Source organism: Grammomys surdaster, unplaced genomic scaffold, assembly GCF_004785775.1.
Source record: "Grammomys surdaster isolate TR1022 unplaced genomic scaffold, NIH_TR_1.0 325, whole genome shotgun sequence".
NCBI classification, from domain to species: domain Eukaryota; kingdom Metazoa; phylum Chordata; class Mammalia; order Rodentia; family Muridae; genus Grammomys; species Grammomys surdaster.
The window spans coordinates 541906-567763 of NW_021604744.1; the positions used below are offsets into that span (position 1 = coordinate 541906).

At 41.6% G+C, this 25858-nt stretch overlaps 1 protein-coding gene across 1 annotated transcript in view; it reads right to left on the bottom strand.

The window, feature by feature from the left end:
• Reln (reelin) overlaps positions 1–23063 on the bottom strand; it is a 416018-nt gene extending 392955 nt beyond the window's left edge. The window contains exon 1 of the mRNA XM_028778108.1: positions 22832–23063. Coding sequence (XP_028633941.1) covers positions 22832–23063 — 232 coding nt within the window. The remainder of the gene's footprint in view (positions 1–22831) is intronic.
• Positions 23064–25858: the final 2795 nt, after the last annotated feature.

Sequence of the window (25858 nt, forward strand, 5' to 3'; positions counted from 1 at the left end):
CTCTATTCACTGAGTATCAATCATCAGACACTATTGAACACAGCTTACCAATGTAAAGCTGATTTAAATGTACAAGACATTCAAGGAAAGGAAAGTAACAGTGTTGCCCTCTGGTAGAAGAAAGAAAAGGCCAGGATAAAAACCAACTTAAGAATCTGATCATAAAAATGTCTGTTCCCATCAACCTGACCTGACAGCTAAACCTTTTAATTAGGAACCATATGGATAGGACTGTAGTTAAGAAGTTATGAAAATACATTGTAACTAAAGGTATCCCATGTTTACATATTCTCCACAAAAAGGCTATTACCAATGATATAAAAGGGCTCAGAAGGGCTATGATTTCAATGTAGCCTGGCATAGGCGACAGCCAGGTTAAAAATGGATCTGTTATTCCAGACAGAGAATAAAGAATAACAAAGAATGGAGCTACTGGAGTGCTGGAAGAGGGCATGCTGCAACTCCACAATGTGTGCTTAAAAATGACAGTCCAAAAGCTGGGCAGTGGTGGCGCACACCTTTAATCCCAGCATTTGGGAGGTAGAGGCAGGCGGATTTCTGAGTTTGAGGCCACAGAGGGAGTCTGCAGAGTGAGTTCCAGGACAGTCAGGGCTACACAGAGAAACTCTGTCTTAAAAAAGCAAAAAAAACAACAAACAAGAAAATTAAGAGTACAAGAAAAGCGAAGAGGAGGGCGGGGTGGGGTCTGAAAGGATGTTTTGGAGTCTTAGGATTCTCCAACTCAAAGAAAAACTTTATACTTTCATGCTTGGAATCAGAAGTAGGAGCCTGGATAAGAGTAGGCTAAGGCTCCCACCTCAATGAAGGGCTCCAACAAGCTAAGGGGGGCTAAAGGACGAGGTTGCAAAGGTCACAGGATGTGAATGCTCACCTGTGCCATTGTGCCGTTCTCATTGGAAAACAGAATGCACAAAACTACAGCAAGAACCAGTATTAGCTGAGAAAAGACTTATTTCCAAACTCCAGAAAAGAATGAATTTGTGATAGAAAATAAGGTATGCTTTTGATATATAGTTTGCTAACAACAGAAAAATAAAAATGGATGGTGTTCTAACACTTACCTGCGGGATTGAAGCTAACAAGTATGCTCTCTGGTTTTTAACTATAATAAAGTATTACTTATTCTAAGGATGAGTACCTCAATCACAGTAGCAGATGGTTTTTGTTTTATTAACTTAACGTGTTAAATTCAGAAAACATCAGTATATGTCTAATTAAGCTGCATTGCATGACTGTAATATAAAAGAGGACAGATACTCCTAGGAAGCTTAAATTACTTGATCTAGTCAATCTGTCTGAACTGAATCTCAATCTATCTCTGTCTCCAATATCTCTCTCTGTATGTCTCTCTCTGTGTCTCTGTCTCTGTCTCTCCCTCTATCTCTTATACAAACAACAACAACAACAACAGGATCTTGTTGTGACTTCTACTTATCCCCACTTGGGGGTCCACTCCCCCAAATGCACCTGAAACACCCTCACATACATACACACTTGTTTAAAGATTAAATGCATTCAGATGCTTTCAGGTGGGGATTTTTAGATTTCATCTGCTCCTGGATTATTAACTAAATGATGGTCACATGCCTGTGTGACACAGGAAACACATTAAATCTGCAGAAAATCCTCATGAAAGCACTGAAAATACCTTAACAGAGGATTTCAAAAGCATTAAGGATGGCCTGGAGGAAGGTACCACATGGCACAGTCATCTCTGAGTACTGGAAGCAAGAGGGCAGGGTCCTCCAGAGCCAACCGGGGACTTCATCCTCAGATTCCTGGTGTGAACCTGCCTCTCCAAGTGTGGCCCCCTCACCTGCACACAAGGAATGCAATGTGTTTATAGAGTGAACATGACAGTGAGAGTCTAGAAAGCTACAGATGCCCAGCTCCTCCCTCTGCCACCTGTTGATGAAGTCTACACACCACAGAGCTGATGCTCTTTTATATATACACGTCTGACGTGGGCAATAGGCAGAGAACTCTCCTTCCCATGGTGTTCACAGAAGCATCCACTAGAGTATCACAATGCATATTAAGTGCCCAATCGTGCCACTAATACTCAATTAACATCCTCTAACCCCAGACTCAGCAACACTAAACTGCCAGTTTATAGCACATGTGTTTTCTGGTCACCAACAGGATGCAACACAAAACACCCTGCTAAGACTTTACAAATCTTTTGTAGGCTTGGCATAGGGCTTAAGTTATGTCAAAGAAAGGCTATAAGAGCTGCTGGCAAGGTGTTTAGCATATATATTCAATGGTTCCCTCAAGCTTAGCTCCTGATAGCCCTTTTGCACCTCTTTCCTGGCAGATTTTAACTGTGGTAAGTGACAGCTCTGCTCCATTACAGGAGTCACTCCTGCAGGCAGTTTCTCCCTACAGACATGCCCGAGCGTGAGATGCGAGTGGTGCACACACCCCTTCCCTACAGCTTATCTTCAACACTACTGAGACCGCTCTAGTCACCATCTTTTATCAGCCCCCCCATGTGAACTCTGACTTTTGCTCTTAATGCCCGCCCACCCAGTCATTCCTTTTCAATTCAACAACATAGAGAAAAATCAGTGTCTCCCCCTTGGTTCATAATTCTTCTAAAGGTTCTCCATTAACCCTTAGATAAATTTACTATTAGTTCTGTCCTTACCCCATTTTATCTTCTTTATTCTCTGAATCCCTGAAGAAATATTGTCCACCCTTGTAAGGACCAAGTACAAAGCCCTTCATTTCCTACAAGTCCCAAAAGTCAGTTTGGGGTTGCTGCTCTGCAGACTCCCACTTCTGCCACTGCTTATATCCTGCCCACTATGACTTTGATTTTCTTTATCTTTGTTTTTCTAATCTACCACGGTGTATTTTATTTATCTTATTATTTCCTGGTCCATGTCTCTATTTTAGCTATAATGTAAAGACATATTTAAGGCAGGAATAAGTAAATTAATAAGTGGATAACAGACTCTTCTCAATACAAGTCTGTTTCCAAAAGCCAGATTAGTGTGACTGCTAAGAAACTAAAACTGAAACTTATGTTTGATACTTTTATTTACTAATGCATGTCTGTCCATACCTGTGTGTGCGTGCATATCTGATACAAAGGTAGCTGTGCATTTAATACTCTTGTCAGGATTCCAAATCTTTCTTTAGATATAGGAAGCAGTGTATTTGCCAAAGTGTTTTCCAAAGGGCAGAACTAGCAAGGTAAATGTAAACAGCATAGAAGGCTGTACTAAGTAAGTAACGTGTTTTCTTCACATACAAGTTGATTTTACTCTTCAGAAATTGAGAAGCCTTCACCCACAGTTGGCAGGTTCTGGAGATGTGTCCAGAGAGGAATGTGGACACTGCCTGTGCAGATGATGTGCTTCAGATGAGACTACGGGTTATGTGTTTGTTCAGTACGCGCTAACGACGTACTGATGGGCGTTTAAAACACAAGGCAGGAACAGGCCCCACTTAGGCTTCAGGGTTCTTGGCTAAGGTAAGCAAAAGCACCTATGAGAGAAAACAATACAATTGTTCTTTAAGATCCTAATGAAAACACGCAAGCGTTTCCCCTCAAACTGCATCTTTTTTACAAGTTTTCAATTCTAAGAAACTTAAAACCAGCTTTGAAAAGCTTTGGTTGGCCATTGACCATCCCAGGAAGATGCTGATCTGTCTTAAATGTAATTGTGGAACAACTAACTTAGAGATGGTGATGATGAAGATAAAGACAAAATCAAAGAAGAAGACAGCAACAACTTCGGTCCTCTGACCCCATTTTCATATACACACTACACGCACACATATATATACATGCATGCATATGTGTGTGTGTGTGTGTGTGTGTGTGTGTGTGTGTGTGTGTGTGTAGTGTGTGTGTGTGGCAGGTAATAAACAAATTTGGCACAAAAATGCCAAAAAAGAAAAGCAAATGAGCAGTTATCAGATGACCCATGCACAGCAGAAATGGTGGTCTTAGAAGCTGAAAGGCAAAGAAATACAAACAGATATGCTGCTGCTGCTGGCACGTTCTTTGTTTGGTAATTTGTTTGTTTGAGGTGAATATACCAAGAGCAACTTGGGATTGCAAACCCAGCCTCCTCTGTTTTGAGTTTTGCTTAGCTATTTATCAGCACCATGGCCTTTTGGAGAGTCGCTTCAACAGAGATGGCTTCATAGGGAAAATGCTTGCTGCTCAAGCTGAGAACCTGAGTTTGCATCCCCAGAACCCATGCTGGGTGCAATGGCAAGCACCCATGATCTCAGCACCAGAAGAGTCGAGGAAGGATTCCAGAGCCCATTGACCAGGTGATCTAGTAAAATCTGTAAGCCTTAGGTTCATCTCCCAGTTTAGCTAGAGATCCTATCTCAAGATGTAAGGTCAAGGGCACTAAGGGAAGATATCTAAATGTTCTCTGGCCCCCACCTGCATACCTATCTACACACAGGAACATATACACACCCATATATTACGTATACATCCATGCATATCACACACACACACACCATCATCATCATTTCAAAGACTCATGAAAATTACAGAACAAGACACACACATATAGACATATAAATACTTGGCAGCATGTGCAGAAGTAGGAAACATAAAGTGAAATCTTAGCTACCATTTAAGAATAGTAGTATTTAATTTCTGATTGTTTATGTGCAGATAGACAGTGCTTTCTGCCTATTCAATTCCTTAAAAAATAAGGTATCCTGAGAGCTTTGAGAATGCTAGAGAAGAAAGTTCTTTCTCTCATCTGAGGCTGGGTTTCCTTCTTCATTTTGTATGATTTTAGGTGATTCCCTAATACTGCCAACTCTCCATCACTCACAGCTGCTCCCGAGAGCGATATCCAGCACCTGTAACAAGATCGCTTTCCTGTCCCCACACTGACTGCTCTTCCTCCTCATTCCCTGATCACTACCATGGCCTTTATCTATGAGGCAGCATACCTGGCCCTCCCCCTTCCTAACAGGCCACAGGGTGTGTGTTTAATTCTCTCCTTTTTGATTCCCTATACATGGGTGTGCATGAGAGACACACACTTCGCACACACACAGATGCACAGATAGCAGTGCCACTATATTATATTAAGTAGTGTTGCTCCAAACACATTTTCACGGAAACTCACCAAGCCAAATCGAGGCCAAAGAACTTTTGTTTCTTGTGTAAACCTTGAGGCCAAGATTTTTCAAACTTTATGACATGTATTTTAAAATCAAAATAATACAGAATTTTAAAAGTGATGCTCATGACCCATCCACAGCACAAGTACATCGAAGAAAGGGAGTGTATTGCTACAATTTTACTGTGTGCTGAAAAGGATCCAGAACTCAGAGCAAATGAAGTGTCTTTGTCATCAGAAAAAAAATGGTCGCCCTAAGCAGTTTCATAAACATTCATGGTAGAAAATACATTATTGTGTGGCCTTTTAAAATGACAATTTGAATAAATAAGCCAGATGTCATAGCACCATACCCATAAAACCATGGTTTTCCAATGGAAGCAATAAAATAAAAATAAACCACCATTTTTGTAGTTTTTAAAAGATTGTGTGATGTATTTTGGACCTTGGAATCATTTAGAAGCTAGGTGTCTATTCTAAATAGGCCATTGGGCATAGAAAATTAATGTCAATATCAGTAGTGATGACCAATTTATCCGTGTATTTCCATGATTAGCTGCCTGGATCCAAGAAATCCTAGGATCTTTTTCTCTTTCTGCTGACACAGCAAACTCCTTTGTTTCAATTAAATCAGAAAATCTACAGCATTTGGGTCAATAGTGCTCAACATTTGGAAAAGATTTTACTTTATACCCTAAAATTAAAATACTAAATGGTTTAAATAAGGGTAAAAGGAAGAACTTATCCAAGCCTTACCCTTTGTTCTTTTTCTATCCCTAGAACTTGAACTATTCCTATCACCTTAAAAATAAAGAAAAATTAACTAAATTGCTCTGAGAGTAACATTAAGGATATAAAATATTCACTTTTTTTAAAGGATTATGGTGTTTTGCACCATCTAACTGAATGGCTAGGACTGTAGCTGTGTTTTGTATCACCCAGTTAAATGACTAGAATGTAGTGGTTGTGCTTTATACTACCAATCTGAATAGCCAGGATTAGAAGCAAGTGTACTGGAAAAAAACTGGCAACTGTAAAAGTACCAGAAACCAGGCTCCTTGGCATCCTGTATTTCCCAAATACAGGCATTTTATGAACCAAAGAAGCCACAAATCTTTAACTGGTTGTCCTATAATGACTTAGCACGTCTTTGACTCAAGGAAACAATACAGCAAATGAATCCAAAATTTCCCAACAAAACCTGCATGCCTTTCCAAAACTGTTGTTCCTTAAAACTGCCTCTACTTATACCTTAATGCTCTTCTGTCTCTACTCCTCATAAACCAAGCTCAATTCATTCCTTTAAAGTCTAAAAGCCACCCTTGTTGGCAGTTCTCTGTAGCGATTAAGACTCACTGAGCATCTACCGAATATAACAAATGCCCTTCACTGATGAAGAGATGGGCGCTGTTATACAGATGAAGCACAGCAAATCTAGAATTCTAACACATCTGGACCAGACACTCGCCATGTCTGAACCAGGCTTCCTCCCCTCCAGTCACCAGTAACTGCTCTGCTCTTCCTTAAGTCTCATCAGCCCAGTGTACCTGGACACATTGATCTCTCTCCATGGAAGCACAGCGAGGGTTATGCAGAGACCCTGAAATCTCCCACCTCACTGCTCATCACTGCACTTTCTAAAGCAACGCCAAAGCTCCACATCATCAGCCTCCGAAGACGGACCAGTGAGGGTCCAGATGACCGCTCAGCTTGACTAAACTAAAAGCAGGTTTTCAAGACACCAGTGGAAAGACTGCCAGTGGTTTCTGCTGCTCACAGTGAAAGAAGCTGCCTAGTGAGGAGCTAACTCATGCTGCCAAACTGCCCTCTGAATATTATTTTCTCTCCATAGAGTAGAGCAGCTGTCAGCTCTGGTCAGAGAGGCTTCTCTCTGCAGTGGACAGTACACTAATGTAGAGCCATAACTGGTGAGCTTGCTGAGAATAAGGAGCTGCTGGGGACTCATCCCTAAGGTGATAGCTATACCAACCCCTCATGGCTCAGGGTCCATCACAGACAGGGGCAAAGAGAATATCAGAGCCAGGGGCTGGAGAGATGGATCTTCCAATGCCCCAAATTCAATACCCAGGCTCACATGGTAGCCCACAACCATCTGTAATCCAGGCCCAGGGGATCGGGTACACTCTTCTGGCCTCCATTGGTACTGCAGGCAAGTGCTGTTCATACATTCGTACAACACTCATTCATATAAAAACAAATGAGGTTTTAAAAAGAATATAAGAGCCAGAGCAATGAGTGAGTTTCTATGCAATTCTGTCTTCTGGACATGGCACTTGTACTCATAAACTCACACAACAGCAATTATCTGCACATAGTTGCATAAGATAAGATCACGTTAATAATCTCTTATGGTATAGAGAGGGACCCAAGAGACCCCAGTCCTCTGTGAGGATTTACTGGCAGTTGGTGGTACCTGGCAAAGAGTGAGACATTTACTCCAGTGGTACAGATAAAATGTCCATGCTCCAGTAAATACACCCCAATCATGTTATCAACCCTAAGCAAACTCATTAAGACATATCTACATAAAAACCAACGCACTTAAATAAAAGGAAGACTGATTGGGAGGATGAAGAGGATCAGTGTGAGAGAAAGTGACAGATGAGGTAGATAAGATTCAAACACATTAGACATTACGTGTTTGTAGGTAACGATAATGAGCCCTTTACTGTGTGTGGTATATGTTAATGAATTATATATATGCTTATATATTTAAATGTTTTTATATTTATATGCAATTAATAAATTAGGTCCTCTGAAAAATAGGAGAAAGGATACGAGAACCTTTTGAAAGTCTTCATAAAACTGAAGTCAGAAAACACCACAAAATGAGCCCACTACAATTCCTGTGACTTCTTTTATCAGCATTTCATCTCAACATCCACATATAAAGACAGAGGACTAGGAGAGGGGGTCCTTTGAAAGGAAGAGGACTTGGGCTATGTAATTCTCACAGTGGTGTATACAGACTATTCTTATGAACAAGTTCCTGGTTTGTAAGTTTACTTATAGCTCCAAGATCAAATCTCATGGTTCATCTTTAGTCATCTCTAGGCAAAATAAAGTTGAGGTCCCAACACATACATTCCCAACTGAGGTCAAACAAACCTGTCTCTTTCTTTTAGTTCATATACAATTGAAGACAAACTTTTTTTCTATCAAAGGTGGCTGGCTTGCCTGAGGCCAATATTCTATTATCTTCCCCACCTCGGAAAAACTTTTTGCAAAGGCAATTAAATCTTTAATCTTTCCTGCTTGGTAAAGCTTTGTTTGTACAAAGGTCCTACTGTGTTTCCAAAGTTTGATGAGCAGGGCTGCTAGCCTCCTGTTTCCTTCACTTCTGTGTTGCCATCTGTTTGGTTGGGGTGCTTCTTTGTACAATACACAACCCATTCTTTGCCAACACAGGAAACACTGAAGGTTTCTGCTTCCAATGTTACAAAGTTTATGAAATGGTAAACAAGTATCCTTTTCACAATCTTTTTTTGCTACACTTTTCTCCTGGGGGTTTCCTTGATTACTCCAATGTGTAAAGACCTCCAAAGACAGTGCTGTAGTTCTGCCAGTGCTCCTAAGAACAGCAAGGCGATAATGCGTTACAGACATAACACACTCAGGCAGACTAACCATGCTACAAGTTCAAAGCTAATGATTCAACAATAGACATCTACTACCTGATCAAAGCTGAAACACACGTAAAACAACTCCATGTTCATCCATATACATATATATATATATATATATATATATATATATATATATATATATATATACACACACACACACATATATATGTATGTATGTATGTATGTATATTTATTTTTCTAGAGAAAAACGGGAAATACAAAGGATTACTAACATTACTAACAAATCATTAAAATCAATACTGAAAAGGACGGTGGAGGAGTTCATAAGGCCCCACCCTCTCCCTGTGGGACTATGGCAAATAAGACTATTGGGGGAGGGGTGACATTTTTTTCAGTAGTGTAGCCCTGATCCACAGAAAGTAACCTTAAGCAAGAAACTAACTAAACTCAGTGACTCATTCATCCCCCACCTCTGTCTGTCTGTCTGTCTGTCTGCCCCCCCCCTCTCACACACACACACACAGAGCAAAGGGATTAAAGTTGGGGATATATTATAAGTAAGGATTTCAGCAGCAGAGTATGATAAGGAAAGGAAAATGGGTGAAGTCAGCTAAAATCCATCCTAGAAATGATGAAACTATCAAACATGTTTTAAAATAAGCAAAGGATTTAACAGCTAATGCAAAGATCGCTGGCCCAAAGCTACATAAAGTAGGGCCCAGAGGTGTTAATTTCTTGACACAAAAGCACAGAGCACCTGTCTCAAATGCTATTTTCTAGTCAACTATCCCTAGTCAAGAAAACTTTTTCTTAGAAAACGAATCTTTGGTACAACTTCTAGGTTGTTATTTTTACGTGTTTTATGTATGGTTGCTGCATGTCTGCTGAAACTATTTTAGTCTGTCCTATCATTTATTCCCATTCAGATGAAAATTTAAATAAAAACTATCTTCCCATTTATCAAGATTGCTTCGGATTTATTTATGGTACAGCACAGACAAGCTTCTGGGAACAAGAACTTAAAATCCATTATAGTTTCTATTAATAATTATAATTACTAATTGCTATGAGAACTTTTGGGATATGCTAACATATAGCTAAAGTAAGACCAGCTCAAACGCTGCTATAAATAGCCTTGTATGGTCTCATAGAAGTCATGAGAATTTTGTACTACGGAGGGTGGGAAAGTAGAAATGTGATTTTCAGATTTGATAAGCATTGTTATCATCCATCCAACAGCCAAAGTTAGTAACTGTACACTTACATCTTTATAAGTGATCTTTTTAATTACTTTTTTAGAATTATCACGTTCAGACAATTATAACTCTTAAGAGAATCCCACACATGATTTTTGTTCAGCAACATGTCTGGCACTATACAAAGAGAAATAATGCAGCCAATAGAAATCTGAGCACTGGGAAAGAAGGGGCCTGCCTTAGGTCGTGTGGCCAGGCAGAGCTCACCAAAGTTAGAGCTGACTATGGCTAAAATTTTTGAGAGAGAGCATGAGGCTATCCTGGGATGTGCATGGTGACCAGGAGAACTGTAAGCATAAAATCCCTGAGGTAGTAGAGTCCTATCACACTTTAGGAGAGAGATGAAGCTCTCATGATGTGTGTGGAAGACAGATGAGAAAGGGACAAAATAGGACATCAGAAAAGAAACAGGAGCCAGGCACTGCCAAGTCCTGTAGGCCACGGAAGGAGCTTCTCATCTTTTTCTGTAGGAGATGAAGGAACAAAAGAAAGAGGTAAAATTACCTTATAATTTATTATTCAAATTCTGGCCTCTTCGTTGATGGAAATGGATAGAATGCTGGGTACAAAGCCTGGGGCTGTCTGCAGTGTGCAGCAGAGAGCAGCACCAGGCCAGACGCCCAAACCACTGAGCACAAGGCAGAGGCAAAGACAGTGAGGAGAAGCTGGCTGTGCTAGGCATGGGCAGATCCAGAGGGTTGTCAGTGTGGGGATCAGGATGTGGGCCATCAGACAACAATGAAGTCTGGCTATCTCTAGAGAGCAAGTCAACATGTGGAGAGTTGTGAGACTCCAGAAGGAGCTTGTGAGGGGATGTCATGATGAAGAGGTGCAGGAAGCTCTGGGCAGACAGCCAAGTGCAGACAGTAAGTCAGCAGTAACAAGCAGTAAGTGGAGGACAGTTGTTTGGGAGTTAACAGACTGTAGATGGCACTTAAAGCGGAGGGACAGATGACATCGCTGTGGAGAAAAGGGCAGATGAATAGAGAAAGCAGAAAAAGACAACCCTGGGTCCCCTGACTCTGCAGTCAGGCAGGCAGGGACAAAATCAGAGCCTGTGAAATCTCAGAAGTCCACTGAGAATGTGTCTGAGAAAAGAGGATGGTCCACGGTGGCAAGCTCTGCCTTGTTCCTGAAAGTAGCCTTGTAACATTTCCAAGTGAAGACTGGGATGGGTTTCTGACAGTGCTATTGAAGGCAGAGCCATGTGCACTCTCATAAATCCCTGGAGGAACTCGAGAGCAGCATCCCTGGTGGTCTAATGAAGAGCAGTCAGCAGAAGCTAAAAGGCTGGTTCCTGCAAGACAGGTGTAGTTAACATTCGAGAGACTCAGACACTGGCACAAAACTGCAAGGCTTTAGGCTGGATTATGTGTATGGCAGGAGAGCATCTCCACTCTGCCTCAGGAAGCCCACTCTGAATTGTCATCTAGGAATTTGAATGTAAAAGTCAGTAGCACATGAAAGGGAAGACAGGAGAGGGCTCACCCTACTCTGGTGAGACCCTGTACTGTTTCCTACTGTCAGGTGACATCAGCAGCATCCTCACCTGACACCTGAAACAGTCTCATGATTTCTAAGTGTGGGGTTTGTGCTTTCCTTCCAGATACCATCTACCTTCATTTTGTTAGTTGTAGTTCAAGTTAGACATAGTTGATTTCTGAACTACACAGCCTTATGGCAGCTGATAAAAGTCACAAAGTTAAGCAAGGTTAATTTCACAAGAAAAGGCTAGATACTTAATACTAAATCCTGTGTGCTGCTGGGGTAACTCTTTCCTTCATGTTCTTTGTACTTACTACAAAGATTTGTTCATCTTAAATTAGCCAAGCTAATGGAGGCCCTTTCTGAGGTTTTGTTTGTTTTTCAGTGGTAGATGTCTGTTTTGCAGGCTGGCAACTACGTCTATGCATCTGAGGCAATTGTTCTACCACTGGGCTACAGTCTCAGCCCTTGACATGTTCTAAATTTCATAGTATATATACGATATGTTCCAAATTATAGAGATTATGTATGCAGTAAGTTTTGTTTACTTCTTTTGAGTAAGGTGAAGCCCATTTTACTGTGCAGCCCATGCTGACTTTGAACATTCACATCTCCTCCTCAGATCTGCGCCCCACTCCCCACCACCAGATTATGGGTGTGTGTCATCATGTCTGTCAATACAGCCAACTTTCTTGAACTTATTCCTATCTGACTGACAGCTGAGCCCCTCTCCAGCCTCAGGTAATACCCATCTCATTCTGCTTCTGAGTTTTAACATTTTGAATGCCACATTTGTCTCTCAGTTTATTCCAATTAGCCACAATGTCCTCCAAGTGCATTCATATTATAAACAATTAGATACTCTTTCAAAAGGCTCAACAGTTTTCCATTAGTTGCCAACTGATCCTGCACCTTGTTCAAGATTTGCTGTTCTTACATGTGTACAAGGATTTCATGCTGTTTGTGTTGTAGAAATGCTTGGGAATGACTGGTTGTCTGGGGGCAGAAACTGACTAAGCTAGGAGATCAACTCTAGGGGCACTAAATATTTTAACAAATGGACAGACTGCTGTCAACCATATTTGTATTTTGTTTCAACAAATACAGATGGCTACCTTCTGGGTACTCATTAGTAATGCCAATTTTAAATATTTATTTACTGTAATTTCCTATTATGTTTAAAAATAGGGCTGGGCAGTGGTGGCACACGCCTTTAATCCCAGCACTTGGGAGGCTACGTGGTCCTGTATGCCTCGCCTCACCTCACCCCACCCCATTTGAGTGTGGAGCTGAGCTCTGACTTCATATCAGAAGGTGAAAATTTTGGAGGCAAGGATAAAAAGATTCATGTATAAAAAAAAAAAAAATCTACAAAGTCAAGTAAAAAGCAAATGTTATTCCGCTGGTTCTTCTATTGCTCTAGAATCTGGACATGGAATGAAAGGCTGACATTGTAGAACCAGTGTTGATTGTGTTGCCAACAAGGACCCCAGTGTATGTCATGCCACTATCTCACAGGGCAAGTAACACATACAGAACTTCCTAAAGAAAGGAATACATCACAGATAGGTTTCGACTGTGAATGTAACTTTTATTGCCAGATCCAACTGTTGTCTCATAGGCTTACTATTGAATAAGCTCACCCTTTCTAGTTCTTTCTGAACTCTGGCTGGCTGGTTCAACTCAGTTGCTCCAGCTCAAACTCCTCTCCAAGCTGACTGATTTAATCTGGCTTCTCCCAGCTTCTCACTGAATTGCTCTGCTCGGCCTCAAACTAACCCTGTCAATGTGTTCTAATCTTCTGGCTCCTTCATATTCTCCAGCTTTAACTGCCTCTGCACAAACTCACAGATGAACTCAACTCCACTTTACTCACTGAACTAAACTGAACTGAACCAAAATGAACTGAACTCCACTGCATTGCCTGAATTTAATTGAACTGAACTCACTGAACTGCCCTCAATGGTTAGAGATTAAAGGTGTGTACTTAGGGTGTGTTTGCATTCCAGCCAGATCATAGGCCTAAAAAGTCTTTGGATAATAATCCCTTGCCAGAGCAACAATGTTGTTGAATTAAAATTCCTCCACATTCAACCAATATATCTTTAAAAGTCTGTCTCCATCTAAACTTTTAATGTTCTTCAGATATTCAGATCCTATCGGTAAAGCAAAAGTTTTACTAAAAAGCTAAATTTTCAAAAATGTTAAAAAATAAATTTAAACAAACATGGAATTTTTAATTCTTTTTATCAGCACATTTGGAAGGCATGTTAACTCTTTGGGGTCACATATGCCTGATGGCACCTTTCCTTGTGCATTATTGGAAAGACAGTTTTGGTCAAACAAGGAATGGTGGACTTGGGGGAAATTCCAGCCTTGTTTAACAAAGGTTGGCTTTCTGGTTTGATTTTGCAATCTTTATTTACTGACTTTACTTTAAAACAATAAGATTGGCTTCCAATTCTCTGTTTTTCTCTTTTTTAAAATGACTTTAGTTCCTTCTGTTCTTTTCCCTTTCATAAGATAAACATAATTTCTAAAACTAAATGCATAAATTGAGGGCAGATGATCTAAGAACTATCAGTAACATCTAAGCCATACACAAAGTGTTTACTCCTCATGAGTCAGCTCTGCATCCATAAAAGAGAAGCACAAGATGTCCTGGTAAAATCACATGAACTAATACACAAAAGGTGTGGCTGTCTGGTACATATTAACTGCTACTTTAAGTTCTGTTGTTATTAGTATTATTATTAATTATTTAGAAGTTTCTAGAGTTTTTTGTTTTTCCAGATAGTATCAGTGCCTGGTATGGAAATAGAAAGCCATTTATTTTTTTAGTATTTATTTTATGTTTAATTGTACATGTGTGTCTGTGTGTGGGTATATGCACACAAGTCTCCAGTAAGGTGCCTGCAGAAACCAGAGTGTGCTGTCTCCTGGAGCTAGGGTTATAGAGCATGCAGAGACCAGAGTGTGCTGTTCCTGGAGCTGGTGTTATGTTCAGATTTGAGCAGTTGGGTGATAAAAACTGAACGTCCATGTTCTGTAAGCACAATATGTGCTCTCAACTGCTGAGCTGTCTCCAGCCCCGCAATCCTTTTTCATTTTATTTTTCCCAGGAACTGAGAAGCAACTAATTTCCTTCTAGTTCCCACCACAACCAGTGGACACAACATAGATCATGTTTTGCAGGATGAAAATACAGGAAGTATTTACACAGGAAAAGGAAGTATAAAAAGAACTGGATCTGATCATAGGATTTCTTAACATTCACAGCAAAGGTGCCTGAACCAAATGGTAGACTGTGTGTTCCTGAAGGTAGGGTAGGGACGTCTGTTTCCTCTGTTAGTATGGAATAAACTAGAGAAATGGTAATCTTGGATTTGGTCCTGGAGGCTGAGCCAGCCATAACAGACAAGGTTAAAGTTGAGGCAGAGCTCAGATTTACAACAGTGTCATATGTCTACTGCACTTTAAATGTCAACAGGATTTACATATGGTGACACTGAACTTTAGAGAGATTGGAAAGCCAGGAAATAGAGTTCAGTGAAAGAAACTCACAACATAAGTGATGGTAAATAAGAAATTCCAGAAACTGGGGTCAGGCAAAGGTTACTTTCCCAAAGTATAAGTAACATTAACATAACATGCACATTCTTTGAAACCTGCAGAAATAGTATACTTTCAGGGATATTCCGAAAGCATACTGTCCCATGAAGTTACCAAGAGTAATATGAGAGGATCAGGCTGTCCCCAGTCTAATACAAGAAGCATAACCAACAGATGAGAGAAAAGTAATTTCTTGTAATAGTAGAAATCTAAACATTATTTCAGGGCTGGTATGAACAAGAACATGAAAGCATTATTAGCGCATGACCTTGTGATAATACAGCTGCATCCATACCCCACCAGAAGAAATGGTTACTCACCTGCTGAGTCATTTTCAAGATCCTTTCACCTATTTTATCAAAAGCTTCCTAGAGATCCCACCCATTTCCTATCTAGACTATGCTACAGAGATACTTGAAAAACATTTTTAACTGGACACAGCATTCACCAGAACAAAATGAAAGGGAGTTCTAGTGAAAATAATAAACAGATATACCAAACAGGGCATTACAGAGTCTAAAACCAGGGCTCTCTTCCTCCAGTACAGTCTAGTGAAGAAGATTCCAACACAGCCTGCTGGCAGGAGTTGGGATAAGAAACTGATATACTATGAAATCTGCCATTGAGACCACCTAGCCCCATACTTTTCTCCAACCTAATAGTCACCTGTCATTCATATCGGCTTTGCTACAATGACTTAAGAATACCCTGGAGAAGTAAGAGCCTTCCTGGCTAGTGTGTGTTTTATGGTAAAAGTACTCCCCTTCCAGTTTACCACCAGCCTTCTATGAACTTAAGTTTCTCCATTCAATCTTTGATCTAGTAACTCTAGTTCAAAAATCAGTATCTTTCCATTCTAATCCAGCAGAAACAGATTTACAATGTAAAGTTACTTTATATAAGGTTAGAAATAGAATTTGATAAATACACTAAGCTTGTGTGTTTATTCTAGCATCTTTCTTAGACCACTACTAGGACACATACCCATTTTTTGAGTGGTATCATAACTACAAACAAACATAATTAATTTAGGAATAGTAAGGTTTTAGTTGAAATTGGCTAAACCAACAAAACTTTTGTTGGACAAAAGCTATGCCATCAGCTTCCTTATAATGTAGGGAAGCTAGGTATTAATTTGGGATGGGAAGTGCATTCTCATCATATGTAGCTCGTGATGAGTAGAACTTCCTTTGAATTTTGTGACTACCCTCAAAATCCCCAATTTGGAATTTCCCTTAAGGGGTGTAACACATTAGCAAAACAAAATTGGACAGGAATGGACGAACAACTCTTATCTGCTGCTGTAGCATGCCAGGTGCTAACACTGCTATCAGTAATAGCTACCCTGTGTTTTTAAAATAACTGCAATTCTGAAATAAGGCTAGATTCACTCCTACATTAGAAATAGGGACTAGGGCTGGGGTGTAACTTGGCACTAGAGAGTCTATGTGATTCTGCAGGTCAACCAGAGTGAGGAAGGCAGCTCACTAAGAATTAAATAACAGCAGGTTTGCAAAGTCTGAATGATTTTATAGTGTAAAAGGGAGCTACTGTCTTACTGGGAATAAACAACAGTTTAAAAAACATGTCATTAGTGTACGAGTGACTGTCATGAAAATATAGCATTTGATATTCTAAGGCACTGTGTACCCACTTCAGTTATTGCAAGTAGTCCATGACTATAACTTGGGGTATAAATGTCAGACGTCTTTCACACTATACTTAGAGTACACACATGGAAAACTCATTGGGAAATTTGAAGGGGATAAAGACAAAGAGAATAAAAACAAAAACAGTTTTGAAGGAGAAAAAGGAAAGAAGGGAACAGGAGGCTGTCACAGGAAGAAGAAAGGCAAGCGGGAACTGGTAAGAGAACCCAGGCAGCAGAGCTGGCAAGAATCAAACAGAGGGTAAGCTATGTGAGTTTTCAGTTTACCTCAGCATGTGGACAGAAGTCCCCACCGATAATCAGTGCAATTTCAAACCTCTACCTGTTTAAATTAAAAGCAGTCCTTTAATCAATAGAACTTAATTTTTAAAAAAAAGTTTGTCTAAAGTAAGCTGATTTAGCATTAAAGGTATAATGGAGTTTTAAATGTTCTTCTGGGTAGAACCTGTACCCTCAAACTGTTTTCTATAGTTGAATCCTACCACATATAGATCTTAAAGGAAAAATTACATGTACAGTCTTCAAGAAGCTCATATTAAAAAACATTAATCACGCAGTGTGCAGAAAATGCTCTCAAGAAGCTCATCCCTGGAGGATCTGGCCAAGTTGTGAACTGCTGCTCTCCAAGACAGGGGGTTGGATGGGGAATTTCCTACAGCAGATATTTTTAAATCATGCACCATCTTAATTTTTAATATTTTCTTTTAAATTATGCGTCATCAAGGGGGGCCATCCATGTGACTGCAGGCACTTCCAGACTTGCTTGTCAGATCCCTCTGTAGGTTCCTGGAAGTTGTAAGCCCTTGATGAGGGGAACTGAACTCAGGTTCTCTGCAAGAGCAGTTCGGACACTTAACTTCTGAGCAGGGCTTAGTATTTAAAAATCAATCTCTATTTCTAAAATGTGCAATATGCGCTATAAACTTTTTGAATTTTGCTTAAAATGGATGAGATTGAAATCATAATTTGGGTTGAAATTATATTTAAGTTTGATTACTTTATTAGTGGGTCTAAGATCAAGTGATGTATACTTATGTCTCCATTTAAATTAATATTTAATAAATTGATTTCCTTTACTAGATGCTTTATTGTGACTTGAGCATGAGCCCTTCCCTCTGCTCATAGGATCTTACCACACTCAGTCTTTACACACCCTCTTTCTTGTCTGGACTGAGTGGACAGAAGCCCAATTATTCTGTTTCTGCAAAACATACGGGTCTTTACAAATCTTTTAAATTCCAAATGTTCACAAAATGCTGGTCACTCAGTTCATGATTTTCAAATGCAAACCTTCTCTGAAGTGAAAGGTTGTACCTCAGCAACTGGTTAGGGAGATTAAAGATGTAACAAGTACAATTAATTATAATTAACAATTATCCAAAGTAGCATTATAGATTATCAGAATAAACTTGTGGCCTAATGTGTAATCTTTCAAAGTAACTGGCAAGGCTTATGGACCAACATAGGAAGTTGGCCAACTCTCAAGAATAGGAAAAGAAATTTACAAATCACTTTGAAATGTTTTCTTTTAACTGTATCAGTCCGTGGAAAGTCTGGAATCCACTTGTAGATATTTGAGAAACCTGTTAAAATATCCAACATTCTTTTAATTTTTTTTAACTGGAGTAAGGCAGTTTATAACTATAGAGGTATTATTTTTTTAACATCTAAATAAAACAGTCATTCAAAATAAACATTCACAAAATGAAGGGAATTATTCTAAGAAAATAAGTTCTAGTACTGTGGCAGCATGAATGGACTGGGGTTCTGACTCAGTGAGATGCTTTACATTAGCATCCAAACACCTGCGCTTTTTTTTTTCAGCTTGAGACTAGAACAAAAACACACAGAATATAAATTGTACAAAGCAAGATTTATATGATTTTAAAAAATATGAACCACATCAGTAAAATATGAGTGGAATAAACTGCAGAGAGTAAGATAAAATATGTAACAAGTAAAATAGAATGCTTTAAAACACTCCATTTGCACAGACATATGTGCACAGGACGCAGGTGCACTTCACTTAGAAACTGCATGTGATGAACGAGTTTAACAGTTTGTGCTGATTCCAGACTCTAAAACCTAACAAGAAAAAAATGGCCACACACCAATCAACAATAGTTACATCAGCAATCAGAGATTACTTTCATTCAAATGGTAACGTCATTCCCTTAAAGGGAACTAAGTCTCGTGTGTATTTTCAAAATATGTCTTAGAAAGACTGTATTCTGTGCTTGAAAGACCACTACACTGTGCTTTCTTTGAAAATGAAATTTTGAATAGCAACCAGTTGAACACTGAGCACATTTACCTACAGAAGCTATTACAAAAGCTAAAAATTATTATAACAAAGGTGCCTTGGCACGTCCTGATTCTATGATTTAAAGGAGAGTGTTCAGTTTGGGCTGTAGGAAATTGAGTCTCCTGCCTTCCCCACATCGCTTGTGAAAAAATGATGGAGTGGAAAAATGGAATAAAAAACCCCTAAGAGTGGTGTTAAGTCAACAGAATGCAGAAAAATGCTCCTTTTCCATTATCGCCAATTTGATTTTACTACAGACAAGTTCTTATTGCTGGTTTCCTTTCAGCTGGGTATTTCTGAGCCTATTTCTCATAGCTAATGAAATATTTCTTCTATCTTTATGCTACCAAAATAACAGGGATTCTAGCCCATTTCCACATCATGGTAGATTGCCTTCTGAAAGCTGAAGTACTGGGGCAGACTCAGGTGCCTATGGCTTTGCTCTACAATGCTCTTGGAGAACACCTACCTTCACAATGGTGACAGCGTAAAGTCTGTTACATGGTGGGCAGGTTCCTATCTGACATGAATTCCAAGATGTCTAAAAGGCTTTCTGTCCCAAAGCAAATTATCTGTTTTTCCAGAGATATTAGCTCTCCCAAGACAAGGAATAAACATTTTTCTGAAGTAAAACTGGAAAAAAATTAACGTTAACAATTCTCTGTAAATTAACTGGATGACAGGAAGGGCCGGTTCGGAACACATGGTAATTGTATACCTCCGGCTGTTTGTGAGGAAGAGGATGAGCACAGGGAGCAGGGTGCAGACTTCAACTCAACCCTCACAGGTCTCACAGAACTGAGCTGGTCCTAAAAAAAGCAGAACATCCCTGGGCATGGCAGGGAAGAGAGATGGCTCTGATCTTGTGAGTGGACCACCTAGATGCCCATTTCCTTTTTCCAATTGTTTGGGAATTTACAAAAAAAAAAAGTCTATGATTTGAATTGTGGAAATCCCATTGAGAAGTTTAGCATATCTTTGGACTTGTGCTCCCCCAAAAGAGAAATTCTAGAAAATTAAAGCATTCAAATTCTGAGGTCTTTCTAATTCAACAATAAGTATGTGGTACCTTTGCTCAACTATGTCCTGTGGGGCATCCTTGAGAAGAGATTATAGCATGTCGATGACTAACAATGCCATAAGGAGCCTTCCTTGTGTAACAGAATTTAAAGCACATAGGAAGGAGATACTGACTGCCACCCTTTGTTATGAGATAGAAGCTCATTAAATAAACAGATTTACTACTTAGTTAGAAATCTTAACATTTCTGTCACAGGCTTAGACTCTTTAGCATTGTATTACTGCCTTCATTTTATCAAAGATTTTCAACACAGATCTTAAATAAATATAATTCACACAAAAACTCATAACTTTGGACCACTTGTATTATACACTACCACACAACCCAAACCTCAGAGAGCAGCTGATATCTCCATTAATGGTCTATGGTGTGTGCCGTTCTACACACCAGCCCTGTCTCAACACAGTCTTTAGGGGGAAAGGAAAAAGGGGGGAACCTCAAAACTATCAGCTCTCCATCCAAATGCCATTCATCCAAATCCCTAAGTTCGGTGGAAATCTAAGACAAATTTGTTTTTCCTGACATAAGTGCTACATTTAAAAGATTGAGGAGGCTAGAGATTCTCAAGTCAATTTTACAGATTTCCTCACATAAGTAGGCTTTTTGTCCAAATGACCTCCTGCTTTCAACATTCATCAAAATGAGTCAACCACAAATGTATTTATTATGTTCTCCTATAGTGAGTCAATTCTTACAGATGCTATTTTTTCATTTCCATCGGTTTAATAATAAAAAGCCATCTATATGTCTAATTGCAGTTTTAAGCACTTCTCCTACCTATAGAGCATTTTATAGGAAAAACACTCACGGAAGGCCTAGAGTCATATAGCTGGTTCCGAAAGCTAAAACTTTGAGACAGCATTTAAGAATTTAAAATGGTATTACTCTCTAATAATTTGACCTTTCACGTTACATGATAAAATCCCTCCATCTTTTCTGATGGAATAAAAGAGGTTCTGGGGACCTGTTCCCTACAATGTCCAATCTAAAATAATGCATTCACCTCTTTTCAGGATCAGTGACATGGCTGCAGTCAGGCTGAGGTTCATCTGCTAACTTTACAGCAAAAACAAAAGCTGTGATGGTTATTCATAGTTTCATTTATGCTTTCTTGACCAGTGCTGTACAGAGATCTGTGTAGTGGGGATAATACGGCTTTGTCATCAGAGATCCCATCACAACCCGACAGCAGCACCTTTTAGACCAGCCTTCACTCACAGGAAATGGGCTAGCACATCTGCTAAAGGGCACACCAAGCAACAACTGTCTCTATCAGTCTGTGAGTTAGGTCCAAGTTGTCATCATACTGGCTGTTCCTTCTACTTCAAAGATGTCCATGACCTCAGAAAAATCACCAGATTCCTCTCAGAAAAGGAACACATATAAGCAAGCCCTTTTATTTAAAAGACTAGTAACAGAGATTAATTTCCTGAAATTAAATTATAAAATTCCAGGAACAAGGCTGCCACCACTCCATCAGAAAGTTGTTAAAGCACTGGTTTAAATATCTAGGATGAACATATTCAGTCAGAGTATTTAGGGGTAGATAGGAAGGTTTTATTGAAATGGAAAACTCTGAAGTATTTTTGTAAATTTTTCACTTCCAAATCTATGTGAAATGCCAGCCACCCATACATCACCTTCTGCTCTGCCAACACCTGTAGCCTATTACAGACAGCATCTATGGGATGGCATGAGTTCCCTCAATGATAGTTTATTTCATTGGGTATAAATATTTTGTGGAAATTTTCCAATTTAACATTTTCTATCATTGTTTAAGAAGTCCTCTATGAAGACAGAAAGTAAGCATGTTTTATCTCCCCACATATTCCACTTGATTAAAAGTATATGTACTACATTAAATTGCTCTTCTTGTAGCTAATTTTTATTTTTGAGTAATGTTTTAACCTCAATGAAGGACTGCATACTACATAAAAATTACTCTTCTTGTAGCTAAATTTCATTTTTGAGTAATATTTTAACCTCAAGGAAGGACTGCATACTGATCCCTTTGGAAATTGATGGGATTTTTGGTGAGTAGCTTGTAGCTCCTATCAGGGACTTAAAGCTGTGCAAATACACGTCATTATAGTAAGCATCACCCAGACAATGCTAACAACAGCAAGCACCAAGCTAAAAGTATGAAGGGAGTGACAGAAATCATCAACCACTGATATTTTAAAAGTAAAAAGGGCTGGAAACAGCCGCTCTGTTTCTTGAGGATTGCTGGCTGCAAAGCAGGGGTAACTTTTAGCTGGCTGCCGGCATGGGCAGCCACTGACCAAAGCGCTCAAATCTGTTGGCAGCTGGCCTGCAAAGCCCAAAGACAACCCCATCGCCACCTGGGGACCCACCAAGGGGGACCCAGAACAGGACAAAAGTCTGGTATCTAAGTACTGGGGTTAGGAAAACACGATGCGCAGGTTTGGCAACGGCAGGGAGAGGGGAAAGACAGCAGTGCCCAAAGCTTGTATGACCTGTCCCGCGATGCATCAGGGGACAGTTGAAATCTCAACTAGGACTCCATTCTCCACTAACTTTGTTCTCTCTCCCCAGGCAGCGCACCCTGCTGAGGTAGGAACTTGTCCCTGTCTCCGGCCGGCTGGCCCCTGGGAAGAAGGAAGATGATGGAAAGATGTGCTCGTGGGACACCGTGGTGCCGTAGGGATGCCGTGGTACCTACCATGGTATTCCTGTCCCGGTACGTAGTAGGTGGGGTTGCCCGCAATGTGCAGGGAAATGAGCACCTCGCCCTGCTCCCCATCCCCTTCCAGCTCCCCGTGGTGGGTGCACAGGAAAAAGAAGGGAGAGAAGCGCGGGTAGTACCCCGTGGCCGCGCGCGCCCTCAGCGTCGCCAGCAGCAGCAGCAGCACCGCCAGGACGAGAGTCCGCGGCGCCCAGCAGCCGCGCTCCATGCCGTCGCGCTCCGTGCCGCCGCGCGCCCCGCGCGCTCTCTCATCCACTTTCGGAGACACCGGCACGGAGGAGCCGCGCGCGGGGAAGGCGAGCCGGCGGCGGGCTCGAGCAGAGCGGCTCTGGGCAACCGAGCCCGCGGAGGGCGGGGGAGGGGGGGAGTTGGCGGGAGACCGAGGCTCCCGAAGTTACTTTGGGCCGCGGGAGCGAGAGCGCGGGGCGGACTGGGGCCGCGGGCGCCGAGAGCGCGTCGTCCGCCTCCGTGCGCCGCCGCCGCCGCCGGTGTGCACGCAATGCCCCACGGCCGGGCTTGGGAAAGCGCCCGCCCCCTCCGCACCTTCTTAAAGCCCCGAGCACCGCCCCCTCCGCCGCCGCCGTCCCCCTCCCCCTGCCGTCGCCACACGTGTCCCAGCCGCGCCCCCGCCCCCGCGCCGGTCCCCGCCCCCTCGGGCTCGCCAGCACGGCGGGCTGCGCCCCGCGCACACGCGAGTCTCCGGCCCACGCCACGCTCGGCCAGAAGGGCAAGGCTGCCCGGCCGCTGCGCGAACTGTGAGCAGCCCGGGACCGACGGGATGCTCCGGGGAGCGGGAGCCGGAGGCTCACGGCTACTGGTTCTGCGAAAACGCGCGGGGAAGCCGAGGGCGGCGGGGACTGCGACGTTCTTTGTCTGCGCCAGCTGCTCCCCGCGCCCCTCGGGGCCCGCCGCCCCGCAATCCTGGCGGCCAGCGCTTGTCCTGGAAACCCGCCCGCCTGTGGCCCCGAACCGCGACGGTGCCCCGCGCGAGAGTGCCCTTTCCAGCCAGGCCTCGCAGCCTCGCCGCTCCCTCGCTCGGGTCGTCAGCGGCAGCCAGGCTGAAAGAGTGATTGGGGGTTCGGTGGGATTGCCACCTGGAGTGATGCGGGGCCAGATCGTTGGGTTGCTCGGCCATGGGGCTTGTGGGGAGGGGACCTGACAGGCGCGCTTCTCTGGACTCTGTCTTTATGCGTTGCTACCGGATTCCTAGGATGGAGATGCGGGAAGTAAATTTTAGGTCTGAGTTTATTTATTTTAAATGTCATGCAAGTCCATGATCCCTGGGGTGGGGAAGGGGAAGGCATGCTGAAGAGTGGCTGGCAGCAGCGATGAAGCGGGTGGTAATGAGCTATCGCACGCTGGACTGCGGGCTAGTGAAACCATCCAGAAGCACGTTTTTAACTGGGCACCGCTGGCAGGAGCCCTGAGGCACCCAGAGATGGGGAGAACAGGGCTGCCAGGTTTTAATGCATTTCTCCAGGCTCAGCACCAAGCCAGAAAAAGTAAGCATTGCTTGTAAAGAAACCAGCAAACGATAATGTCAGAAATGATAGTCTTTGAGTTCGGGAGAAGGGAGTCAGAAGGCAAGATCTAAAGGGAGACCTCTGTGGTCATTTTATTACAAAAGATTTTTTTTTCTGCCTCTTACCAAAGCATAGTTTCAGCAAATAGGAAGGACCTAACTGCCTGCTGGTCTCCATTACTTCCAAACCTCCCAAAGTTCAACAGTTATGTATAAAACACACATATTCACACATGAGACCAATGTTACACTGGAGCAAAGTGCCATGCAGGTACAGGCTACAGATCCTTAGCCTAATGTAATCCTAACACCACCACCGCGACAAATCAGAATAGCTTACCTCAAGTAAGACAAAAGCTGACCCCAGAGGTTCCTGGCTTGCCCTAGCTTGGGAGGAAACCGGGATGACACCTACTTCGAACAGGCCTGAGAGACACCTGCCTCCTCCAACCTCAAGTAGGTTCCGTTTAGCTGCAGCAGCCATTATGATAAAGCTTGGTCAGAACAGCTGTTTAAACTAAAATTTGAATTCGTCAGTCACATTAACCACATTTTTAAGTAACCCACAGATACATATGGCTAGCAGGTATTGAAATAGTGCAGACTTGCCAACTATTAGACAACACTGTCATATACAGAAGAGAAAAGTCCAACGTGAAGTCTAGTCATTCAATTACATTTGCCAACTGCCTCCTATATACCCAAGTTCTGGACGCCATGCTCAGAGCTGTAGCCAAGATGTGCTGGACCACATGGAATTCAGAATCTAGTGCTGGGAGAGGGTAAATTCAAAGAGGAGACAAAATTGCTTCTGATAAGAGAAAATGTTATGAAAAAGCAAAACAAATATATAGTTTACAGTGCAAGGAGGGTGCTCTCCACTGAGGTGTTGGAAAAAGCTTCCCTGAAAGATGGCAGGGGGAGCTAGAACTTTTCAGTGTGGAAGGCCCTGTGAACATGTGGGCTCGTGAGAAGAAAGCTGCGGCCAGGAAACCAGAGTCCAAAGGCCCCAAAGCAGCACTGTGCTTGGGCATTCAAGGCCCAGGAAAGACAGTGAAAAACAGGAAGAATGCTGGGGACTGAAGCAACAGATTCAGAACACCTGGTGATGGGGAAACTCGGGGCCAGAAATCCTTTGTAAAAAGCCAAAAGTTAGGTTTCTGGCTTCTCACCAGTTTTTAAATACATATGTACAAACATACATGCATACATACATACATACATACATACATACAATAAAGTAATCTAATTTAAGCCACAGTTTCTAGCATACTATGAAGGAACATTAACTCATTCATTAATTCACCACATGATAATCGAACAACTATGGTATGCAAAACCTTTTGTTAAGCTCAAGGGAAAAGCAGTTCCTGCCCCATTGATATTACCTTTCAGTAGGAGAGACAGATATCAATTACTATAATCAGTTATAGAGTTACAAAATTGATACATGTTCTTGAGAAATAAAACGTGACAGGAAA